The sequence below is a fragment of the Rhinatrema bivittatum genome, chromosome 4, assembly GCF_901001135.1.
Source record: "Rhinatrema bivittatum chromosome 4, aRhiBiv1.1, whole genome shotgun sequence".
NCBI classification, from domain to species: domain Eukaryota; kingdom Metazoa; phylum Chordata; class Amphibia; order Gymnophiona; family Rhinatrematidae; genus Rhinatrema; species Rhinatrema bivittatum.
The window spans coordinates 180,659,410-180,672,902 of record NC_042618.1 but is presented as its reverse complement, the minus strand read 5'-3'; the positions used below and the strand labels follow the sequence as shown (position 1 = coordinate 180,672,902).

At 49.0% G+C, this 13,493-nt stretch overlaps 1 protein-coding gene across 1 annotated transcript in view; it reads right to left on the bottom strand.

The window, feature by feature from the left end:
* The window catches only part of WIPI1 (WD repeat domain, phosphoinositide interacting 1), a 113,825-nt gene that overhangs the window by 52,190 nt on the left and 48,142 nt on the right, over positions 1-13,493 (bottom strand). Inside the window, 1 exon segment of the mRNA XM_029599299.1 lies at positions 480-572. Coding sequence (XP_029455159.1) covers positions 480-572 — 93 coding nt within the window.

The following is a 13,493-nucleotide window of genomic DNA, read 5'->3' as shown; positions in this document are numbered from 1 at the left end:
TATCTATTCTAGCTACCACAGCAACAATTCATTGTCAGGGGCCACAGACTGCAGCTCCTTGCAGAACCCAATATGCAGCATCCTGAGTCTAGCCACTAGGTGTCACTGTTATAACAGCTGGAACTTCCTGCACTATCAGACTGTGAATGTAGCTTCCATGGCACCCTCAGCTCTGACCATCAGCACTGCTACCAGACTATCATGTTACCCACATGATTTTTTAAAATATACTTTATAAAATCTCTGTACCAGCTCACTACCAGGAGATCAATGAGGGAATGAGGTCTTCTAGCATCCTGGGGCAATTTCCTACAGGAATTCCAATAGCCTCCTGCAAAATCAGAGATGTCTTCCACTTGCAGAAAGACTCCTGAAGGCAATGTGAGATCAGAGGATTAGGTGTGCACATGAAAGCCATTCTGAGAGCAGTGCAAGAGAAGCTGCTCAGGGCCCCTTTTTTCAGATGACACTCAGCTCACCTTCTCAGATGCACTGGCTAGCTTTGATCCTGTAGAATTGAAAGTGACAGCAGCAAGCAGACTCTCGTGGGCAGGAATCATACATACAGACTTCTATTTGTTTAAAAAAAAAAAAAAAAAAGAGAAGTAGTTATAAGCATCTAGTGGATGCCCTGAAATCTGACTATTTAGCTTTCTTGTATTCTGCCCTCCAAAAATACTCACCCAAAGTAGAGAACATATACAATCCAAACAAAAAAAAAATCACATCACTAATTACTCAAAATCATTACAGAACATTAAAATATAGCATAACCAAATACACAGTAATTAAAAAAAAATCAGAGCATCACAAAACATAAAAATGGTGAAATTAGGTGCTAATTTTCTTACCTTGAATCCTACCAGACTAGTACAGGCAAGTGGGATTCCCCCCACCAGCAGATGAAGGCATTTCTTTGTCCTGATCTCCCCCCACCCCCCCTCCATACAGCCTTGTACAGTAGAGAAGGCATCAGTCTCTTGGCCAAGCTGATGCACAGGTTTATTCTGGATCTTAATAGCACAAAAACAAAAGAAAAATGTTTTTTTTCCTAAACAACAATCTCAAATCAAAGATTCAAAGGACTGAGCATTATTTCGGTTTATCCTTCCCCCAGCTGCATTTCCCTCCTGGGAATGACCTGGGGGATCATTCCCAGGAGGAATGATCCCCCAGGTCATTCCCAGGGATCCCAGTAGAGGTCAAGACTGACCTCTACTGGGATCGAGGTCAAGACTGACCTCTACTGGGATCGAGGTCAGTCTTGACATAGGTGCCACCACTGTATCTACTTTTGGCAAGAAGAACAGATACTCTTTCTGCTGCTGCTGCAATGGGTACGTCTTTTCCATCCCCCTCCTACTTCTAAGCTTCAAGTCAGGGGAGTCCCACTCGGCTCCAATCATCTCCCCTATGGCAGAGTGGATCAGGAAGGCCTTGGCTGGTCTTTCAATACCTACCAGGATAGGGTTCCCTTTGGGCCCCTCCTCCTTTGGCTGGTCTTCTCTGTCTTAGGAAATGAATCACTTTAGAGATGAGGTCCCCCCTAGCTCCTTTCTCCTAAATAACCTGAGTGCTGAATCTTCTGACTGAGCAGTCAATTCAAGTTTACCGTCCTCCTGTGAATCCCCTCTGGAGGTTCTTCCCCAGCCAAAAACCGATAGCTCCTCATCCTTAGGAGTTAGCTCCAGCTCCGGATGCAGTTTTTGCCTTTCCTAGCCGGTCTCATTCCCCCAGGAACCCTTTGGTCTCCCTGCTATTACCACCTTCTTGCCAGCTCTTTCCTTTCATCTAGCGGTAAGCCATGTGCATTATTAGCACAAACTCTGAGGAAAATTCCTGGCTTTTCATTCCTTGTGGGATTTGTGGCTCCTGCCTCTCTCAGTCCTCATTACTCTGCTCAGAGGCTGCAGAGGAACTCCTTGAGCATCCCCCAGCTGAAATCCCTAGCTCCAGTAAAGCAGGAAACGTGGTCGATGAGAGGACACACTGCTCTAAAAGGACCGCCCCTCCTGCCTCAATTTCTGATGCGGCTCTCCCTTTGGCACAGTCACAACTGCAGCAGAACAAGTCTGCGATGCTTGGAAGGGGTTTGGCTCCACAACTGCGGCCCCTCTCCATATCTGCTGCAGTGGTGGCGATGTTCATGGACCTCACTATAAACAGAGTCAGTGTCTAAAGCTGTAGGTCTTGCTGGCCCTCTGCATTCCTGCCACTGGTTCTGCAGCACTACTGTGCACTTTTTTTTTTTTCTAAAGATGCAGTGCTCATTTGCTCAAAGGGGAAATAGAGGCAAATCAATATCTGATTGCCCAGGGGAAAGGAAGATCAACCAGACTTGACTATCACTCAATGAAGTTGCCCCCTACTCATCCTGGACTGCCAAATGGGAAAAATCAACCTGTTGCCTAGGAGCAATGACCTCCTCCACTTTCCTGTTGGACCACACAACTCCTACTGACACTTTCCCTGCTTACCAGGCTATATAGAGAGAGATGTCAGTACAAAGAACTTGCCCTTTACCTCTATCTGCTGGTAAGGAGTACAAATCCTACTCATTTGGACTGATTTGATAGGAAGATGAGGAAATACAATTATATCATAAATAGTATTATGCATCATAAAACCAACCTTAAAATTAAATGAACTCATAACATACAACTAATTCTCCCAGAGCAGGTACAGCAACAATCAATAAAAATCCCCATCCTTATGCCATATATGTAGAGGCAATACTGGGAACATATCCCCACTAAACAAACACACATAACCCACAATCTGACCTCAAGGAAATGCCTTTTAAAAAGCCAATCTCACAATGCTGGCGCAATAAAGCAGAGTTCCTTACCTGTAACAGATACCTCCAAGGACAGCAGGATTTTAGTCCTCACACATGGTGACATTATCAGATGGAGCCCTGATGTGGAAAATTTATGTCAAAGTTTCTAGAACTTTGACTAGGCACACTGAGCATGCCCTATACCACGCGTCCATATTACTTGACTGAAGAGGGTCCCTCTTCAGTCAAGTAACAGAATTTACGATTAAAATAAAAAATAGGAGAAACCCAACTCTTCGGGGTGGTGGGTGAGTTTTGTGAGGACTCTGAGAACACTTGTTACAGGTAAGCAACTCTGCTTTCTTCAAGGACAAGTAGGATGGTAGTCCTCAGACACCTAGCTACAGGCTGCCCCCCCATACAAAAGGGGACCAGACACCTAACCAGGTGCCAACAGGCACAACACAGGTAACAGAGGGGGAGACAGCCTGAACCTAAACAATGGGCCCTAGGTTGGCAAAGTTGGGTTCTACACCTCAAACAGGATAGTGAAGGACAGACTGACCGAACCGACTGTCGTGTCAGCCATCACTATCCAGACAGTAATGTGATGTGAATGTCTGGAGAGAACTCCATGTTGCAGCCTTGCAGATCTCCTCCACAAGAACTGCTCGCAAGTAGGCCACTGACATTGCCATAGCTCTGACAGAATGAGCCTTAACATGACTCCCAAGATGCAGTCCCACCTAGGCAAAACAGAAAGAGATGCAATCTGCTAGCCAATTGGATATTGTCTGTTTGGCAATGGCAACGCCCAACCTATTCTTATCAAAAGAAAGAAAACGTTGGGCTTCTATGGACTTCTGTCTGCTCCAGATAGAAGGCTAAGGCTCACTTGCAGGGCCTGGGAAAGAATATTGGCAGGACGACCGACTGGTTAAGATGGAAATCTGTTACCACTTTAGGCAGGAACTTAGGATGCGTACACAAGACCACCCTGTCGTGATAAAATTTAGTATAAGGTAGATAGGTTACTAGGGCATGGAGCAGGCTGAAGTGACCGCCACCAAAAATATGACCTTCCAGGTAAGGTACTTCAGGTCACAGGTACACAGCAGCTCAAAAAGAGCTTTCATCAGCTGAGCTTACACCATGTTGAGGTTCTAAGACACAGTGGGAGGCGTTAGGGGAGGCTTCAGTTGAAGCAGGCCCCACATGAAACATACAGCCATAGGATGTACAGAGATGGGCGTACCATGTACACCATGGTAGTATATGCTAACTGCACTCAGAAGAACTCTAACAGAGTTGGTTTTTAAGCCAGGCTCCAATAGGTGTAGAAGTTAATCAAGCTATTTTTATGTGGGGCAGGAGAACAGATCTAAGGCTTTCTGCTCACACCACATGGAAAACCTCCTCCACTTCAGTCCTTAGGACTTTCTAGTGGAAGGCTTTCTAGAAGCCACCAGGACCTGAGACACATCTTCTGTAAGATCAAGCAGCTGCAGAATCAACTTCTCAACATTCAGGCTGTGAGCGATAGGGCCTAGAGGTTAGGATGCTGCAGGCTGCCCTGATCTTGCGTGATGACTTCTGGGGAAGACCCCAGACTGATCGGTTTCTGGATGGCAAACTCCCACAGGAATGGAAACCAGACCTGTCTTGGCCAATGAGGGGAAGGGCCTCGTGAAGTCTTTGCCACTATGGAAATCTGAGGATACGCATACAGAAGATCCTTTCCCCAATGTCAGGCAAAGGCGTCCGAGGCTGGTTTGCCGACTGACCTTACAGGAAGCAGAATCAAGGCACCTTCCTGTTGTAGGGGGAAACACTAACAAATCTATGTCCAGGCTCCCCCAGACGCAGAATATCCGATTTGCTACCCCTGGTCCAGGGACCATTCATGGGTTCTGAAGGCTCAACTCAGCCTGTCCGTTACCATGTTCTCCGTCCTGGCCCTGAGCACCATCCCATGGGACAGGGCCCACAGCCAGATCTGGACCGCTTCCTGAACTAGGAGGTACAATCCCGTACCTCCCTCCTTGTTCACATACCACATGGCTACCTGACTGTCGATCTGCATCAGGACAACTGTTCTCTGAAAGCCCATAGCGTGTACCCGATCACCCGAAGCTCCAGGAAGTTGATTTGACAGTAACGTTCTTGAATGGACCAAAGACCCTGGGTACCAAACCCATCTACATGAGCTCCCCCTACCCCATGGTAGATGCATCCGTGGTAAGACACTGAAATGAGATCCCCTGTTCGAGATTGGAAAGTACATGCCACCAAGACAGTAAGTCCCAGAGAGATGGAGTGTCTTGGATGCAACCCTGGGGGCTCTGAGTGGCATGGTGCCACTGTGACTTCAGGGTCCATTGGGCTCTGCGCATGTGTAAACATGCCAAGGGAGTAACGTGGACGGTTGTGGTCATATGACCACACAACCTCAACATGTGACAGGCTGACACTTGCTGGCTCTGTTGAATTTCTGCTGCAATGGTCTCCACATGGAAGGTCAGAAAGGCCTTGGCCTGAGCCCTGGCTAGCAGAGCTCCTAAAAAGTCCAATTCAGATGACGGATTGAGATGGGACTTTGGGTAGTTGAGAACGAATCCTAGTGACTCCAACACCCAAAAGGTCAAACGCATCGACCTGACAGCCCCTGCCTGAGATGTGCTCTTGACCAGGCAATCGTTCAGATATGGGAAGACATGTACTCCCAGTCTGTGGAGGAGAACCACCACCATGGCCTGGCATTTTGTGAAGACCTGTGGGGCAGATGCGAGCCTGAAATGTGACACTCTGTACTGGCAGTACTCTGTTCCCACCACAAATTGGAGATACTTCCTGTGACCTGGGAAGATATTAGTGTAGATATTAGGTCATAAGAACATAAGATATGCCATACTGCGTCAGACCAAGGGTCCAACAAGCTTAGTATCCTGTTTTCAATAGTGGCCAATCCAAGTCACAAGTACCTGACAAGTACCCAAACATTAGATAAATCACAAGCTACTATTGCTTATTAATTACCGTAATAGCAGTTTATGGATTTTTCCTCTAAGAACTTATCCAAACCTTTTTCAAACCCCGTTAAACTAACTGCTGTAACCACATCCTCTGGCAATGAATTCCAGAGTTTAACTATGCACTGAGTGAAAAAGTATTTTCTTCGATTTGTTTTAAATGAGCTGCTTGCTAACTTCATGGAGTGCCCCCTGGACCTTCTATTATCTGAGAGAGTAAATAACAGATTTACATTAACTTGTTCAAGTCCTTTCATGATTTTGTAGACTTCTATCATATCCCTCCTCAGTCGTCTCTTCTCCAAATTGAACAGCCCTAACTTCTTTAGCCTTTCCTCATAGGGCAGCTGTTCCATACCCCTTATCATTTTGGTCTCCCTTCTCTGCACTTTCTCCAGTGCAGCTATATCCTTTTTGAGATGCAGTGACCAGAACTGTCCACAGTATTCAAGTTGCGGTTTCACCATGCAGCGATACAGAGGCATAACATCCTCAGTTTTATTTGCCATTCCCTTCCTAATAATTCCTAACATTCTGTTTGCTTTTTTCATCGCCCAGCACACTGGGCCGACAATTTCAATGTACTATCTACTATGACAACTAGATCTCTTCCCTAGGTGGGAACTCCTAAGATACAACCTAACATTGTGTAACTACAACAAGGGTTATTTTGCCCTATATGCATCACTTTGCACTTGTCCACTTTAAATTTCATCTGCCATTTGGAAGCACAGCCTTCCAGTCTCACAAGTTCCTCTTGCAATTCATCACAATCCGCTTGAGATTTAACTACTCTGCATAAATTTTGTCATCTGCAAATTTGATCACCTCACTTGTCGTACCCCTTTCCAAATCATTTATGAATATATTAAAATGGATTGGTCCAAGAACAGATCCCTGAGGCACGCCACTGTTTACCTTTTTCCACTGTGAAAACTGACCATTTAATCCTACTCTCTGTTTCCTGTCTTTTAATCAGCTTGCAATCCACAAAAGGACATAGTCTCCTATCCCATGATTTTTTAGTTTTCTTAGAAACCTCTCATGCAGGACTTTGTCGAATGGAGCATAGCCAGTCCCCTTTTTGCAAAAGGGGGATTCAAGGTGCCCAGGGAAACCATCTTGAATTTTTCTCTTTTTAGAAACTTGTTCAAGGCCCTTGGGTCTAGTATGGGAATGAGTCCTCCTGTTCTCTTTGGAATCAGGAAGTAACTGGAGTAGAATCTTCGCCCTCTTTGCCCTGGTGGTACGGGCTCGACCGCTCTGGCCATTAAGAGGGAGGAGAGCTCGGCTTACAGTACCTCCTGATGTGCTGCCGGCCCCCAATGTGGGCATGGAGGGCCATTTGGCGGGACACCCAGTAGATTCAATTGGAACCCTTGGGGGACAATGAACAGAACCCACTGGTTAGCAAAGAACCGCAGCCTGCCCCCAACCAGAAAGTTCATCGTCCTAGGTACGGGCAACTGGTTCACACTCCATATGGCCCAGTCAAAACCTTGTCCCTGGAATTGACTGAGGAGCTGACTGGGGTTAGGGGACTCTCTGCTACCTGGGACTGCTACGGGAGCCCTGATTATGTTGATGGAAGCAAGGAGGCAGATGATAGTACTTCCTCTGGTGAAAGAAAGACTTTCTAGGCCCCGGTCTCAATGGCCTCCTGGATGAGGATGGATCCAGAGTACTGGCAGAGAGTTGTTGGAGGGTCTCAAGGTAGTCCCAAAGTTAGGCCACAGCATCCCTCACCCTATCTCCAAAGAGATTCTCTCCAATACACGGCACATCAGCAAGTCATTCCTGTACCTCCTGTTGGAGATCCAAGGCCTGTAGCCGTGCCATTCTGTGGGTTCTGATTCCCACGGCAGAGGCTCTCCATGCCATTTCAAAAATATTGTAGGTCGCACGGACCTTGTGTTTTCCACACTTCAGACCCTTGTGCACCAGCGACATGAGGATGTCTTGCTGCTGCTGAAGCAGCTGCTCAGCTACCTCCTGCACTTGCTTCCAGATGTTCCACGAGTACTGACTCATGTAAGCAACGATACGGGCAATAAGCATGGCACATTAGAACACCTTCCTCCCAAGAGCATCCATCGCTCTTTGCTTCTTGCCTGGGGGTGCAGAGGAATGGGTCCGAGAGCACTTTGCCCTCTTGAGAGCAGATTCGACCACTAACTGGTGAGGTAGCTGACACTTATTGAATCTGGCAGCCTTCTGAACAGGAGGCACTGTGAGGGATGTTCCCATATCCTTAGCAGCAGCTCCTTAAGGATCTCGTGAACCGGGACCACCACAATCTCCTTATGAGACTCCACAAATTAGAGGATTGCGAGCATTTTGTGCCTGGCATCCTCCTCTGTCAAAAGTTGAAATGGGATGATTTCCGCTATCACCCTTACAAGTCCTGCAAAGGTCAAGTCCTCAGGCGGGGACTTCCTTCATTCATCTGGAGGAGAAGGGTCTGACGGGAGACCATAAGAGTCCTTGAAGGAGGAATCCACCGGATCATTCCCTCAGGGTTCATAGGGACTCTCATCCTCACTGTATGCCACAAGGGATGGGGCCTTAAGTGCTCGGCCTTCATCCAGAGGTGCCTACAGGCCTCAGCGTCTCCGCCGGCCTCAGTGGAGCTTCCTTGGAGGAGGAACTGGCAATGATCACCGTATCGCTAGGGGAAGGCCTCAGTGCCCTACCGGGCACAGACGCTGTCCCAGGAACCAGCACCATGAAAGGAAATTAAAATGGCAGTCAATCAAGAAAAATTAACTTTAATAGCCACCTTTACTTACTCTCTCCAGCAACTCTCCTACTCTTTTCCCTTCCAGGCCAATAGCACTCACCAGAAGCAGCAAGGGCTGCTGAAGCTCTGTCCTCACAGTCCTCTTCCTTAGTGCCCACAACCAGTCAATCTCACACACACACACACACACACACACACACACACCCCTAATTAGACCTCACAACCAGTCTCGGTCTCTCTCACACACACATGTGCTCTCTTATATACAAGCTCTCAATCACACACAAATGCTCTTGCACCCATTCACACCAGCTCTCACCCAGACACCCACAAGCTCTCACCCAGGCACCCATTCACATCCACAAGCTCTCACCACCAAACCTCTTCTTCCTTCGCTGCAGGGATGGGCTCCAGTTCCACCTCAGCTTTACTCTGGCGGGCCTTCTTTTTCGCCACCACAGGGATGGGATCCCGTGATGGCCTTGCTTGGTCGGGGTCAGATTTCCTCTTTGCCGCCACGGGGAAGAGCTCCCATGGCAGCCTTGCTTCGTTGAGGTTCGATATTGCCATTCCTCCCACCCCACCCCCGGGCTATTCAATGCCCCTTCTTCCTGCCTCACCGGGCCAATCAGAGGCTTCCTCTCTTCTTCCTACTCCCACTGGCAGGGAGAAGGGAGAAGGCTTCCGACTGGCCTGCGCGGGGGAAGGAAGAATGAAAGAAGCTTCCCACTGGGCAGTGGGGGCAGGAAGAAAGGAGGCTTCCCATTGGCCCACAGGGGCTGGAAAAAGGGAGAAGGGAAGTACAACCGGGGCAGTGGGACACCAGAAGCTGTGACACACCTGGTTGAGAATCGCTGGTATAGGGTATATGCTGGGCATACTCAGTGTGCCTAGTCAAAGTTCTAGAAGCTTTGACATTAGTTTTCCGCATCGGGGCTCCATCTAATGACACCCATGCGTGAGGACTACCATCCTGCTTTGTCCTCAGAGAGCAAGCACTTCCTCAAATCCTTCATTAATATATTATACACGGCCTGATGTGTGGTAATAATGTAATAAACCCAGCTATTTGATAAAAGTAAACTTATTTATTCCCAAAGACAAAAAAGAACTTCTTAGGTAGAACCATTAACAAAAAAGGGTCTACTATTAGAAATGTAATTTTAAAAGAAGAAACAAAAAAAAAAAAAGAAAGAAAGAAACAGAACGTTTACATTTCTGTTTTAAAAAGCACTTCTTTGGTTGCAAGTTGCACTGAATATCTCCTGTTAGCCAGGCCATCTCACAATGGATTAGATTGTACAACTGGCCCATTTTCTTACACACAGACAGCAGAGTTTCTTACCTGTAACAGGTGTTCTCCCAGGACAGCAGGATGTTAGTCCACACAGATGGGTGACATCAAATGGAGCCAGCCACGGAATACTTTCGTCAAAGTTTCTAGAACTTTGACTGGCACACTGAGCATGCCTGGCATGCCATGGACCCTGTAGCCACATGGGGTCCCCCTTTAGTCTCGTGTCAAAGCAGAACATGAGCGAAAAAATAAAACAAAAAGTAGGCGAACCCAACTCCATGGGGTGGTGGGCGGGTTTCCTGAGGACTAACATCCTGCTGTCCTGGAAGAACACCTGTTACAGGTAAGCAACTCTGCTTTCTCCCAGGACAAGCAGGATGGTGGTCCTCACAGATGGGTGAATAGCAAGCTCCAGGCTGCTCCCGGAATACACTGGGCCAAAAGACACCCAATAACGTGCAACAAGTACAACAGGAGTGCTGTTGGCAACAACAGGGCACACTGAACCACATACTGGGCCCAGGTAGGGAGAGTTGAGTTCTTACACTGGGAATAGGTTGCAGAGGACAGACTGGCCAAAGACACTGTCCCGCTGTCCATCCTTGTCCAGACAGTAATGGGCTGTGAAAGTGTTGAGGGAACTCCATGTCGCAGCCTTACAAATCTCAGCAATAGGGACTGCCTGGAAGTGTGCTACTGACATTGCCATGGCCCTTACTGAGTGCGCTTTCACTTGGCCCCCCAAGCGCAAGGCCCGCTTGCTGATAAAGCAATACAGTGCAACAACCAATAAGACAGGGTCTCTTTGCCCACCGCAACTCCAAGTCTATTTTTGTCAAAGGAGACAGAGTTGGGTGGACCGCCTGTGGACTGCGATAAGTTCTAAATAAAAAGCAAGCACACTCTTGGAGTCCAATGTGTGCAGAGCCCGCTCATCTGGATGAGTGCGTGGCCTCGGGAAAAAGGTGGGCAACACATTGGGCTGATTTAGGTGAAAGCCAATCACCACCTTAGGCAGGAACTTAGGGTGAGTATGCAGCACCACCCTGTCGTGGAAGAACCTCGTGTAAGGCGGATAGGTCACTAAGGCCTGCAGCTCACTGACTCTGCGAGCAGAAGTAACTGCCACTAGGAAGATGACCTTCCAGGTGAGATGTTTCAAGTCGCAGGAACGCAGGGGCTCAAACGGAGGCCGCATGAACCATGCCAGCACTATGTTGAGGTCCCAGGCCACAACAGGAGGATGTAATGGAGGCTTTAGTTGAAGTAAGCCTCTCATGAAGCGCCCCACTAAGGGCTACATAGAGATCGGAGTGTCACCCACTCCTCGATGGTAGGCACTGATAGCACTCAGATGTACCCGGATTGAGGTAGTCTGTAGCCCAGACTTCGAGAGGCACCAGAGGTAGTCCAAAAGCCTAGGCATTGGGCAAGTGAAGGAGTCAAGACCCTGATCCACACACCAGGAGGAAAACCTCTTCCACGTCACTTGGTAGGACATCCTTGTGGAAGGCTTATGTGAAGCTACCAGGTCTTGTGAGACATTGTCCGAAAGGTTGAGGGACTGCAGCACTAGCCTTTCAAAATCCAGGCCGTGAGGGCCAACGACTGGAGGTTCAGGTGGCGTAGCCTGCTCTGATCCTGTGTGAGGAGGTCAGGTGAGATGCCCAGGCAGATGGGCTTCTGGACTCACAGGTCGCGGAGGATTGGAAACCAGACCTGTCGCGGCCAATGCGGGGCTATGAGGATCATAAAGCATTGGTCCTGTTGTAGCTTCAAGAGAGTGTCTTGGCTATGAGTGGAATTAGAGGGTATGCGCATACAGGAGACCTGCACTCCAGGAGTTGGCGAAGGCATCCACAGCTGGTCCCTTTCCCTCCTTGTGCAGGGAGCAGAAGTGGTCCACCTTGTGGTTCTGCGAGGACGCAAAGAGATCCGCGTCCAGTTGACCCCACTGGCAAAAGATCCTGTCCATTACATAGGGGTTCAGGGACTACTCGTGGGGATAGAATGTCTGACTGAGGCGGTCTGCCACGCATTCTCTGTCCCTGCCAGGTAGATGGCACGCAGAAGCGTGACAGGGCCCAGGCCCAAATTTGTGCTGCCTCTTGGCAGAGAAGATAAGAGCCTGTGCCCTCCTGTTTCTTCACATACCACATGGTCACTTGCTTGTCAAGACGACCCTGTTGGACAGGCAGTCCTGGAATGCGTAGAGTGCATACAGCATCGCCTGGAGTTCCAGGAAGTTTATCTGGCAGTTCGCCTTGGCTTTCGAACACACCCCTTGCGTGTGGAGGCCGTTGACATGGGCCCCCCCCAGCCTAGGTTGGAGGCATCGGTGGTCAAGATTACCTGAGCCGTCGGGAGCTGAAAAGTAAATCCTTTGCTCAGGTTGGATTCCTGCGCCCACTAGGTGAGGGAGAGTTGGAGTGGTTTGGTTATCCGGACCAGTGCTGCGAGTTCCTGAGAGGCTTGGTGCCACAGACAGCAGAGTCCACTGTGTGACCCTCAAGGCCAGGTGGGTCATTGGGGTGACATGTACTGATGAAGCCATGTGACCCAGCAGCTTCAGGAGTAGGTGGGAAGAGGCGTCTGTCTGTGACGGATGGACCTGGCTAGCCCAGCTAGGGTGGTTATGCGTTCGCTGGGAAGAAACGCCTTGGCTATCAAGGTGTCCAGATCTGCCCCGATGAAGCTGAGATTTCAGGTAGTTTACGAGGAATCCCAGTGATTGGAGGAGTCTCATCATCCTGTACAGGGATTGAAGAGCTCCTTCGCTTGAAGAACTCTTAATGAGCCAATCATCCAGATATGGGAACACATACACCCCACTGCGGCGCAGATGTGCTCCCACCACTGCCAGGCACTTCGTGAAGACCTGGGGTGCGGAGGCTAGCCCAAAGGGGAGAACCCTGCACTGGTAGTGCCGCTGGCCTAAAACAAAGCACAGATATTTCCGATGAGGCGGAAAGATGGCAATGTGTGTGTAGGCGACCTGTAGGTCGAGAGAGCAGAGCCAGTCCCCTTGGTACAGAAGTGATAGTAATATACCCAGGGATACCATTTTGAATCACTCTCTCCGGAGGAATTTGTATAAGGCCCGGAGGTTGAGGATGGGATGGAGGCCGCCTGTTTTCTTTGGAATAAGAAAATACCAGGAGTAGAAACCCCGGCCGTGCTGAGCCTGGGGAACCGATTCCATGGCTCTGGACTGTAGCAGGGCCAAGAGTTCTAGTTCAAGGGTTGTTGTGTGTTCCATGAGACTCCACGCGGAGTCTAGGGGAACATTGAGAAGGTTCAGGCAGTAACCCCGTGCTACAATGGACAACACCCATCAGTCAGTGGTGATTGGGAACCAGTCGGCCTCCCACCGGTGATCGGACGGTGCAGGCACCGGAGTTATGCTGCTGCTCTCTCTGGGCCAGTCAAAAGCCAGCTACAGGGCTAGGCTGAGGGGCTGGCTGAGCCCTCAGCGCTCATGGATGGCGAGGGTGGCCTCTTTGGTTAACCCGAGCTGGACGAGCATGGGAGGCTGGAGTATAGTATCTCCTTTGCCTGTAAAACTGCTTTCTGGAATCCCTATATGGCGCCCTGCGGGTCGCTGAAGAGTGGTCAGAGGTGGTAGTAGACAACTTATGTAGGGTCTCA